This window comes from Telmatherina bonti (assembly GCF_933228915.1).
Source record: "Telmatherina bonti genome assembly, chromosome: 1".
NCBI lineage: Eukaryota > Metazoa > Chordata > Actinopteri > Atheriniformes > Telmatherinidae > Telmatherina > Telmatherina bonti.
Window position 1 is genome coordinate 19,197,365 of NC_136619.1, and position 12,708 is coordinate 19,210,072.

The window sequence follows — 12,708 nt, forward strand, 5'->3', positions numbered from 1 at the left end:
GAGACACTCATAAATGATTTAATCAAGGTATGCTGTTTCTAACTCCATTTTTATGTCCAAAGGCAAAAAGTCTTGAGATGTTTTCAATGCTGCAACTCTTTGCCAGAATCTATTTTCTGTTTCTTTGTGTCTGCCTGCTTTTGTTTGTTAGTCTGGGTCTACAAAAACTTCTCCCTGACAGATACATATGCATACATGCCAACACACACTCTCACTCAACCAGTGTCTCTTTGCCAGAGGCAGCGTAAGTCTTGTTTGTGCAGACCATATTATATTTTACATTCTGACAATGTGACCAAAGTGATCATTATTCAAAATACACTCCCACCTCCAACCCAGAGAACAAGCAATCACTGACGCAATTTCCTACATCTTTGAACTGCTCCAGGGGAATGAACTTGTGTAGTACGTTATTCACAGTATGTTCAGCGTAATGATTATAATTTCAACAATGGTGAAAATAAAAGTTATATTGAATTTTTTTTTTTTTCTTTTGACACATGGTTTGTAAATGTGATCTGTCGATATGTGTGTGTGAGAGAGGGAGAAATAATAAAGACAGAGCAACTTGATGGATTGAATGGGAGGGATGACAGCCATTATTATAGGTAGGTTAAGGCAGCAGTCGCAGATAAAATTATTATTTTATTTTTTTATATCTGTAGAGTGTCACAATCAAGCTGCTTCTTATACACACACACATACACATACAGTGCATATGCATGTAAACACAAATAGAAGAAAACAAGGCCTAGACACAGGCGCTGTTTTATTCATGATGATGTGATGCCAGTGGACATGCACCCGTGAGGAACACTGCTTTTCTCACCTCACACACTCTCACACAAATACACACAACCCCTCCGCAGTCACCTCGGCTGATTTTACATCCACTTCTTTAGGCTCATGCAAAAACGAGATCTCACAGATGCATGCTTGCACGCGCACTTTGGTCTGAAATATTTTGCTGGAGCTCAGTCCAGGAAACCAGATGTGTCCAGTTGTAGAGGTTAGAGTGAAACACTTTGTATGTGCTCTTCTATAAAGGCATCTTTGTCTTTGTGTTTTGTGTACAAATATTTTTTTTTATTCTATTCAATTCTATTCTATTTTATTCTATTTTATTCTATTTTATTCTATTTTATTCTATTCTATTCTATTCTATTTAAAGCTTAGAATCTTTCAAATACATATAAATATGTTATTATGAAAAAATAACAAATTTTTAACAATGTAACACAACTTTAAATCAAATAAGATTTTATGTATAAAACATTTTTCATGCCACAAGGGAACAGAAAGTACTTTACACATTTAAACAGTTTATGTATATTAAAATAAAACCATTAAAATAAAACCATTTAAAAATATTCTAAATGGGCTAATTTGGTATACTGCTGCACACCCAGACTGAGGGCATTCAATATTACATTAAACTAGTAATCTTCTTATTTCTATACTCATGATCATGCTGGCCATACTTTATCTCAATATATGATATAAATGAAGAATGAAGAATTCACTGGTGGAGTGGCTCAGTTCGACTTGCTGGAGGCAAGCACTGTAATGCAATTGTTTACAGAACAGAGCACATTTATCCAACCAGCTGTTTTGTGGAATTAAAACCATGACCTTTTAGCCAAAAAGCACCATCTCAGCTCCACTGCCTACACCCCTCTCATCAAAACAATTTGGAGAGGACTAAACCATAATCTGGTGACAGTGTTGTGAGCAACACAAAGGACTCAGAAGCGGGTCTGTTTAAATCAAGTTTCAGCTTCAGGCTCTAAAACAGGGTTTGGCTTTAGCTAATGCCACTAAACACTGTATAAATTATGAGATTGTGTGACTCGGCGCAAACTGAACAACACTGACACTATAAACATGAGTAATGGGTCATGCCTTCATCATAGAACAATGATGGCCACTACAGAGCACGTTTTGCTGTGAATGCTAATCAAAGAATGCGTCCAATTCGCCTGCAGCCTTTTCAGTCACCAGCATGTTTTGCCCCAAGGTTCTGGCATGAAACAGCCACACCATGTAAACAAAGTTAAACTCTGCCAGATTTAAGGAGTTATTCATGCATTATAACAGCATTAGTAGCTCGATAAGACCTCAGGCTTTACTATATCTGTGCCAAGAAGAGGGGACAGAGACAAAGACAGAGAAATAAGTAAAAGCTTAGGTCAACATCACAATGCAGAAGAAATTGTTAGATAAGGCTTAAAAAGTAAGCCTTTCTTGAAAAAAGAGGGAATTTAAGGGCCGATCAGAGCTTATTGATTATTCAGTCAGGGTGGAGAATGAGTGGGAGAGAGATGTGTGGGTCTGATTAACTTACATCTTTATTTAAAACTAAGTCACCAGTTACTTGGGAGGGATTCCCAACTACATTTTTCATAAGAGGAAAGGATTAAAATCCAAAAAATGGGAAGAATCATCCAGGTCCAGGCACTAAAAGTGGTTTAGAATAGAAGGCTTTTAATGAAAATGGGCAAGAATTTATTAAAGGCCTTTTATTCTAAACCACTTTGAGTGCCTGAACCCAGATTATTCTTTTGGGTTTTAATCCTTTCCCCATGCTTAAGCACTTCCTCCCATGAGCACCAGTGGCTAGAGGGATACCTGCAGCGCACCTGTCATCTCCTACATCTTCCTACATGTTTAATCACTTAAATCAAAACAACACAAGAATTTCACATATTCCTGAATTTATTTAGTTTAGTTTAGTTTTGTTTTCATTTTTTTCCCCATCAGTTGGTCTATACCATGACATTCTTATCAACCATACTCTGAAAAAGCTTACATCTTCCACATATAACACTAAGACATCAGTCTTCCTGTCCTTCATTTTAATGTTCATCATGTGTAGAGTTATTTCAGAGAGTGCAGCATTGCTGACAGGTTGCGTTCAGGGAAAAGCAGCAACGCTGTCAAAGTGTCCTTGAACAAGAGACTCTGAATACACTTGCAGGCTCGACCCAAGTCACTGTGGATAATCCTAAACAAACAAGTGCACATGTATCATAAATACTCAGCAGGTGGGATAAGAGCCTACCTGTGGCCGTGGGTGCCCTTTAACAATGCACTGAAGCACCAGCGTGTCTCCTTCTTTGATGGTGTAGATTCTTTCGCTTATGTTATCATCTTTGAAGTTACACGCTGCACCGGAGTGCACGATCTGGGCGTTGGCTGGAGCTGCGAGCATACCCACACAGACACAAGCACAGAGGAGAGAAAACACATTTTAAATTTAGAAACATCACTGCAGCAGCAAAAAGGTCAATCTCTTGTGGATCTATGAGTAATCCTAGAGGTAGTATCAATGACTGAGATAAGTGAATATATTACATTACTCCTACATCTGCATGAAGTCAGCTTTCTGCAAAAATGTTCAAGAGTCGTGTTCATTCGGTTCTGACAGCAGATACAGAGAATAATCCGAAGGCAGAGATTTAGAAGGTCAAAATGTGAATTTTTGACTTTAAAAGTACCTTTGTCTTGTACAATATTAACGATACCCTTGAAAAAAATGTATAACACATTAGAAAAATTTACATCAGAATATTATGATGTCTGATATCCTGTTAACAAATAAAAATCTGTCTAACAAGTTTGTTTGGTTTGTTGTGGAAATAATCCCTGAAATACCATCAACACACAGACCAAAAGGACTGAATTAAGCAAATAAATCCTTTATTAATTGTTTAAAAATGTATTAAATAATTGCTTTAATGAGAAAAGTTGCTCCTTTTGAAATCAGCTGGAAATATCAGTGAAGATCAGTAGCCATCAGTTATGCACTTTAAAATCAATCAATCAAAACTTTATTTGTAGAGCACTTTCACATACCTCAAAGTAACCAAAGTGCTGTAAAAGTAAAATAAATTAAATCAACATTAAAAGCACTACATTGATCTGCCTCTACATTTACTTTACTTTTGAAAAAGGTGACAGTTCCCATTCATTGTTTTTAAGTTGGATGATGAGATAAATGTTTCATGAGGATGCTGCGAAAATAGATTTATAAAGAGACAAAGTAGAAGAAGCTCTTGCGAGACTATCATTAGGAAAACTCTGGGATTTTGGATGTTGTCAGAATTTTTATGCCTCTTGTTTCTGTCCCTCATATATCAGAATTGGGTTTAGGTTGACACGCTTCACAGTTCCAATTGCGGACCACCCCAACACCCAATTATTTTGCTATGTCTGTTTCTGACTTGTTAATCTTTTGTCTGTGTGATAGTCCAAAGCTAGGTGGCTTCAGGGGTTGCAGTGAAAGAGGCCTTGGCAACATAGATAAATTCTATTATTACCAGCAAATTGTTTTAATGTGAAAAAATTTAGAGAAATAAAAAAACCTGCAACATGAAATCCTCCAAATCAGGGAAGTTGTCGTGGAAATTATTCAACACTTTTTTAAAATGAGTTCCAACACATTTTTCTGCACTTATTAGAGCCAAATTTCAGTACAAGATTTTATTTCATATCATGGTGTTGATCTTCAAAATATCCTACTCTGAAAAAACAGCCAGTGACATCTGCTGCAGTAATTATGCATGATAGATGCATGACGGGCGCTCTCTGCAAATGCAACAACTTTATCATCAGAATGTGACCCGCATGGAGGGCTGGCTTGCGTGCAAGCAGCCTCAGTTGACTCTTTTTTCCCTTATGACATGGGAAACACAGCAGGGAAGAAGACACAGAACCAGAGCAAGAGAAACAGCGGGTGAGGAGGTAAAGGCCAGAGAGGAGTGTGAAACCCCGGAGAGAGTCAAGAGGGATGGGCAACACTGATGCGATTAGCATCGATTCACAGTGAGAACAATCTTTACTTTGCTCCACAACTATTATCACTGAATGATCTGAAAGAAAGTGAGTGGACGGTTCACTTTAAATATCAGCTTGATCAGAAAACCAGTTACGGCTTGCAACACCTGGAGTCAAAAAATCTGGTTCAGAATGAAAGATGGTCACACTGCTTGGCCAAAGCAAGTCTGACAATTAAATGTCTTGTTGCACGACACTTTTCTTTGATTAAAGCACATATATGGTGTCATTTGAAGAAGTTTGTTTGATGTCAAAATGAGCACAGTAAATCTTTAGTCTTCTGTCATCGGGCAAGAGTATCTTTTGAATAAAAAAATAAATAATCTAGTGATTAATGACTACAAAAAGCCTTTCACTGTATTTAAATTGTCATCTGGGCTCATTTCTCTTTTTGTGCATGAACCTAAACCTGCTTAAACCTGAAGTAGCCTCTGATTACACGCTGTCTTCACAGGTTTGTTCGGTAGGTACAAACCATGATTTGTGCAGCACTCTTTCTGCCACTCTTTTCACACTTTTCATCCATCTCTCTGGAACAAGGTAAATCTAGATTAAGGAGACTACATGACCTTTTCCTATTGCTCCAAATTTTAATGCTCCTTAAGAAATGGAGGTAATTTCTCATTACTCTTACTGATAAGTGGATTTTTTTAGGGTTTACGCAGGTATTAAGTCCTGATATCTTGAGCTAGCTTTGCACATGGCATGTGGACTTGCTCTTACCTTCAATATACATTTTTTTTCTTGTTTTTTTTTATTTTTTTTATTTAGTCCCACTAAAAGTTTAATTGACCCTCTAAAACAGTCATTCAAGTTATTTTTCGGACCAAATTCCGCATTTGAAGGTGATAGTTCATCACTATTATTTTAGGTTTTTATAATGCAATGAACAATTCTTAACCCAATTTTAGTAGTTTTACCAATCTACTTCATTACTTTTGTTTGTTTAATGGAGTAATAATTAAACCCTTTATGAAAAGGAGTATCATCTATTCTAAAAACCACTACAAGGAGATAATAAATGAATAACATTCTATTCTATTCTATTCTACAGTAATTTAGCAGATGCTTTTATCCACTCATATGAATGAGAACAACAGAAGCACAAAATCGAACAGTAGAGGACATCGTAGGAAGGTGCTGTACAGTGGACTGTCCAGTTGGACGCAGATCCTTACATGAAGTGCTACAGGCTTTTTTTTGTTTGTTTTGTATTTTGTTTTTTGTTGTTGTTTTTCTCCCTTCCAACCCCATAATATCACCTATGTTAAAATACAAAGAATTCGTACCATAATGTTTGTTGCAAAGAACTGGGCTAAGTTCTCCAACTCTTCTGACAAATATAGCTAAACTCAGTGAAGAGCTCCTTAAAGAGCTGAGTCTTCTGCTTGCTCTTGAAAATGGATAAGGACTTTGCAGAATGTACAGAGTTTGGAAGGTCATTCCACCATTGTGGTACAACAGAGGAAAAGAGTCTGGCTAGTGATTTAGTCCCACGTATTGGTTGTAACACGAGGCGTCTTTCACTGGTGGAACGTAGCTGTCTGGATTAAGGAGTGAAAGTAGACAGGAGCCGTTTGAGTTCTTGTTCTGTAAGCCAGAAGCAAAGCTTTGAATTTGATGCGACCGGAGCATAAATGATCATTTTTATTTCTATTCCAATTTCAAACATAGGGGTATTAAATCGGTGTTACTGGTTTTAGGGTGTGACTCTAAGCAAAGCTGGTAAATTCCCAAACAGCGTGGCCTACACTCTGATGCTGAACATAGCAGTCTTTGTATTATTCAGTTGTACTTATAAAAAATACTAGAATCACACTAAGAGGTTATGAAGAGATGAAGGAGGTTGGTTACATGTGAAACTAAGATACATCCTATACAATCTGATCGTATGGGGGCAGCTCTAATTGCATCAATTTGTTTTCTCAGCTCATCTCCATATGCATCTTCTGTGATGACATGCAACTGGATCTCGTGTGTTTGCTTATTATGCAAATTATCACACAATGTGTGCTTTAGGCAAGAAACAGGAACAAGTCAGTAGAAAGTCTTCTAGAATGAAAGAAAAACCCTGAAATATTTTCAATAATCTAAAGATTGTATTGAAGCTTTATATTTTTGTAAATTATCTAAGTTTTTGTACATTTTCTGGCTAACAGCTGAAATCTGAGAAACAGCCTGTTTATTACAGAGCACTTTTATTACTCATGTTTACCAGGTATATGTGCATCTATGTGGGAAAAAAGAGGTGCAGGATGAAGAGGGGATTGGGTGATGTGTTACAATTGATGTAAAAACAAGAACAAAAGGTTTTTCTTTCGTCCTCTGAAAGCTTGGTTGCTTTTGTTGAGTTACATCAGGCATGTAAGTTCTCTTTTAATGTGGCTAAGGACACATTTGGGTTTAGACTGTGATACCAATGTTGTCGAATGCATCTCATTCCTGAGTGTGTAAACAACTGTACGTGGTGATGCCCACTGGTGGTCAGTTTAGTCAGGACAAATTTCACTATGAACAGTTCTGAGGTGAGCTGTCATGCCACAATGTGAAAACATACATCTATAAACAGGTCCGGCGTTCGCACCAGAATTTGCACCAATTACAGACATGAATATAGAGATGCATATGAATGAATGCATGAATGAATGAATGAATTAATTAATTAATTAATTAATTAAGTAAATAATTACTTAATTTATTAAACCTAATTCATTACACCAATGCACCAACAAAATAAATACATAAAACAGAAGATGACAAATATAAATTAATATTTTTATCATGAGAAAAAGAACAAAAACTGTGAACCAAAGTGAAGCATAGAAATATAATCCAGGCTGAAAACATGAGCTGCTGCTGCCAAAGACTGGAAGAGGACTTGGCAAAAATGCCAGACTAAGTTAATGCATTAGTTAAGAAGCTTATAGAAATCATTGCCACATTATTCGGACACAAAGAGATCTGAGGACTCGTACTTGTGCATGGAATCATTGTGTTTTGTACATCTATTCCAGTGTGGCATAAAAGAAGTAAAGAGCAAATATAAAAACATTGCTACTCATATAAAGTATAATTTGTTGAATAAAAGACTTTACAGCTTTAATCTGCCCCAATATAAGTGAGCAGTATCCTCTGCTGAAAATCTATATCCCTCATGCTGACACGCTTCTAGAAATCCAAAGGGTTTATCTGGTTTCTATCTCTGTCTAAGAGACCCTCTTTTGATCCTCACTTGGGAATGAGTGGTTATTCCATTTTCCGAGTGAAATGAGTGGTCTGTGGCTGATGGATCTTTATGCACCAATCTGTTTTTCTGAACATAACCTGCTACTTGCAGGTTAGGTAGGTGACATAAGGAGTAGGGCAAGTCTGGTGAGAAGTGAACAGCTGCTCTAACCATGAAAACCACACATTAAGGATGAATTTACCTTCCTGAGACCAATCCTGCTTCCGAGTTCAGATGCAAGAATTATGTAACAACACAATAAGCTCTTCCATAGACTTTTAAAACTATGAAGCAAAAGCAAAATCTTCTTACAAAAATCAGACTACATCTGCAATGTTGCTAAATATTTGTGACCTACTCACATTGTTTTCTGTTCATTTTGTAACTGTGAATATTTGACCAAAGAAAAGAAATGCAACAGCGTTTGTGTATGACTTCAGAGCCTCCTGCTTATGCAGATGTCTGTTTGTGTGTCTCTGAGTGAGTGATTGCAGATTTCAGCTTGTGCTCTTGTCGAGATGCGTTTGTGATTGAGGCTTAATGTGACTGAGGAGCTCATCAGCCAAGGATTCAATTAGTCAATGCCTCGATCTTTTCATTATTCTTCCAGAGACATCTTTACCATAACACAGCCATTCTTCTCTCAACACACACGGTCATGTGAAAAAGAAGGTCTATCCTACTAATTCTAGGATTTTATATATCACACAAAAAGAAAAAACATCTTGGCTTTAAATAACATTAAAATAATACATAGTACTTGCAATGTGTCATTAATCATTAATAAGAAATAATAAAGTCAAAATGCAGAAGTAGAGGGTGAAAAGTTATGATCATTCTTACTGCTTCTATATATTAAAAACTAAGTAGCAGCATAGGGCTGCTAATCAGCTCCTCTTCATTTATTGATTATTAGTAAATATGAGACATTGGTGAAAGCAGATATTTCAGCAGTTTGCTCGTCAGGAGGATTCATGTATGTATTAACACAATTCTAAAGATGAAACATGTAATAATCACGTAGAAGAGTCAAGCACGAGACCCTCTGTCTCACAGCTAAGGCTTGGCTGCAAAAGAATCATGCAACCTGGTAAAAAAAAATCTAAAAGATCATTGCTACAAGTAAAAAAGAATCCAAGTGTTACGATGCGTCAGTCAGACTTCAACCTGGCTGAAATACTGAAGTGAAACTTTAAAGAAGCTGTGCAACTGAAGCAACAGCATACAAAACAAAATTCCTGAACAAGAATGTGACAGCCTCGTGTAGAAGCGGATTGCTTGTAGTGCAACTAATTGAATTATGTGGAGGGTGCTCTGTTTTCCCTGACAGCTTCTGTACTGTAGCTTAGGTTTTCTTAAATAAGTAATACTTTGTCATATTTTACTCATGTAATAATGGGTAATACATCAGCTTTTGTTCACCTAAGGCTTTATTCACCTCATATTAAGACCTGGTGAGCACCAGATTACTTGTTTACTTATTTCCTTACACATTAAACCTCAGAACAGAGAGGTGTGCGTTCTTCACAACTGCACATACAAACACTGAACACCAGCATCGCTGTGCTGCTGCACTCTAAATCCCGTCTTAAGTGCTTTTCTTTCACCAGCTCACGGACTTAGAAAAAAAGTTTAAGATGGAAAATGTTCAAGCATGCATACTTTATAAATCAATTTAAAAGTTCTACATAAGTTACAGTTTCAGAGGACTGCATAGATTACACAATGCATAATACACACTTCGCAATGATTTTTTTTTCTTTGTAATGCACAGCCTCTAATTCAAACCCTTAACCAAATTTACACAAGAAAGTCGCTCACTGTAATTGCACCCTTAGCTTTATTCTCAAAACTGAGTCGAAGTAAGCAATTGGGGTTTAAAAGCCTTTGTTGCTGGATGGCAGGTGCTGTGGGAGGGAAGTCTGTATCTTCTTTAGTTTTTTTCTAACAATTTCCCAGCTAGCTTACCTACCGGTAAAATGGCTGGCCCACTAACAAGCAAAATAACTCAACAGCTTTCCCGCTGCAATTCTCTATCAATCAATCAAAGAAAAAAAATGACCTTTGAATGGATAAAAGTCTTAAAAACATTAAACAGTGTAAATGAGCTGGGTTCCCAATACCTTAGAAAGACTGAGGGCTAATATAAATGGTGAATAATTGTTTCCATACAGCTTATTGGCATGTCTGCATTAGTTTTCCTCTCTGGAGTGGGAGAGAGGTCGGACAGAGCGGCTCCTCTGTCTGCTCCCGCCTCCGGCAGCTTGGCTGCTTCAACTGTCTGATCGACTAAGGAAAAAAAAGGAGACTGCAAAAGAGGAGAGGTAAAGAAAAGAAAGATAGAGGACAAAGAAAGACAAGAAACAGAAAGGTTAAGCAAGAGGAAAAAGGAAGGTAAGAGGGGGAAACAGAAAACACCAGCAAGCACAACCACCCTTGAGAAGAAAAAAAAAAAAAACAACTACAAAAGTGGAGAAAGGTGAAGTTGGACAGTAAGAGGTAAGCAGGCAAACTGGAAGTGAATTATAAGGAGTGAATTAGACTTAGAGTACGGAGCAGGGACAGAGGAATAAATTACTGTAACCAGGGATTTGATAAGCCAGTTGAAAAGTTCAATGAGGAGTGGCACTGAAGGTGAAAACATGGAAACAGAACAGCAGTAGACGGTAATAAGCTACTGATAAGATAAAACATGAAGCAAAACGATTACAAAGGAGAAAGACTATCTAAACAAAAACCCTTAAAAACCCATCCACTATCATCTGCTCACTTACCCCTGTATTTCACCTGATAGTTGCATTGCTCCCCATCTACGCGGTTTGTTGTGTCCCTCAGGTGTCTTCATGTCACACTGGGAGTATTTCAGAAACAGAGCATATTGTATGCCCAACTGTACCAGTCACATCTAGTTAGGCTTCTGCTCTCCAACACCCGCAGTTAATTTCCTCACCTTGTCCACTCTTATGTTGTGTAGGAAAATCATTATTTGCTCTGTCATATAATACCTTGTTTTTTGTGTTTTTTTGGGGGGCGGGGGGGTTGTGTTCAGTTGCAAAATGTCTTTTCATGTTGAAATCATCTAATCTCTTGATTTTTTTTATTAGGTTTTTTTGTGTGTGTGTGTGTGTAATGCTACCAGTAATATAGTGACAATTATGCCACAAACACTCCCAGTCAAAACTTGGGACACAATTTTCCATTAACTCCAATAGGAAAGTGTATCCTAAACTTTTGACTGGTGGTGCATGATTTTTGTAAACCAGTTTTTGATCATGACAAAATTTAAAATAAGTTTTCTGTTTACCAATCACTTGCAGCATAAACCTTAATTTTGCAAACATATTTAGAAAATTCATAGGCAGGCGTGTTCATAGACATCACTCTGTCAGTCCCATATGAACTTAAAAACACATCTGAAATCTTGCATCCGACTTGAGCTCTGTGTCTTCTCTGAGTTATTCTTTCCAAAAAGTAAAAACAAGTTTAATGTCGACTGGTTTCTTATTTCTCGCTCAGGCAATTTTACACTTTTCCACTTGTCATCTAATATTGTCCTTGCTGTAACAGAAGCTATAACACAATTACCAGGACAAGTTAGTGTTGGTCCTTGCATTAGTTCAGTTAGTTTGGAAAATGATCATCCATCAAAACAAGCGGCTGTTTTGACAGCGATCTATCTCTCTCTGATGACTCATCGATCAAAACTGTTGAGAGGGAAGCTGATTGGAACTGCTGCCTCTGCATTATTGGAAACTTTTCTGAGACATTCAATGCACATTAGTTATAAGTGAAATATAACTATTGGCAAATGCCCCGTCTGATTAATTGATTTGTCATAGCCTGCCATGTTTGTTTTTGTTGAGGGGACAGGAAATCCCTCACTAAAACTAATGATGAGCCAGGCGAGCTGGTGTCAAACTGCACTGACAGCTGTGACAGAGTGCTGAGCACCACGTGTGGGATTGTGGTTAAAAGAGTGCATTAGCACTGGTTAGACTGTAAATGTTCGTACATATGGGTTATTGTCTGCGTGAGTGTGTGTTTCCATGTAGATTATACTCTATCTAGCCAGAGGAATCCCACAGAAGGTCATGAATCCTGTCAAAGGCGAAGAGGGTGATTGATATGCGTAGTTCCTTTATGGGAGCTGCTCATGCATGCAGATGAGCTCTGTCTCAATTCACTTCATTCACAAGAGCTTGTTTAAATGCTTTAGCCCTACCCCTGCCATCATGAAAGGAAAGGAAAGGGAAAAGGAAAAGGGAAGGAGTAAAGGGAAAGGGAAATTTTAGCAGTAGTTGATTAAAGTTGTGGAGTGTGGGTACCTGAGAGAAAAGTCACTGAATTTATTGATTAACTGCAATAGAGACAAGTGTTCATTTGACCCAAAGAAGGAGCAACGCACATACACACACACACATACAAAGCCTTCCACACATAAAAACGGTGACTTGCTTTGCTGAAGCATTTATCAGCTCTCTTCTCTGCAGACAAGATAGAAGGAGATCAAATAGTAGAAGTCGTGACCCAGTCCTTTTCATTTTGTCTCAGGGCTCTGGATATCAAAACCCATCAGCGACATTGAACTTTCGACCTGACCATTAAATGGATGTTATAAATGAAAGGACTACCCCCTTACTAACCTC

The 12,708-nt window shown here is 37.5% G+C and overlaps 1 protein-coding gene across 1 annotated transcript in view; it reads right to left on the minus strand.

The window, feature by feature from the left end:
- mdga1 (MAM domain containing glycosylphosphatidylinositol anchor 1) overlaps nt 1-12,708 on the minus strand; it is a gene marked incomplete at its 3' end in the record, with an annotated part of 212,544 nt that overhangs the window by 156,127 nt on the left and 43,709 nt on the right. The window contains exon 3 of the mRNA XM_079250525.1: nt 3,062-3,201. Coding sequence (XP_079106651.1) covers nt 3,062-3,201 — 140 coding nt within the window. The remainder of the gene's footprint in view (nt 1-3,061; nt 3,202-12,708) is intronic.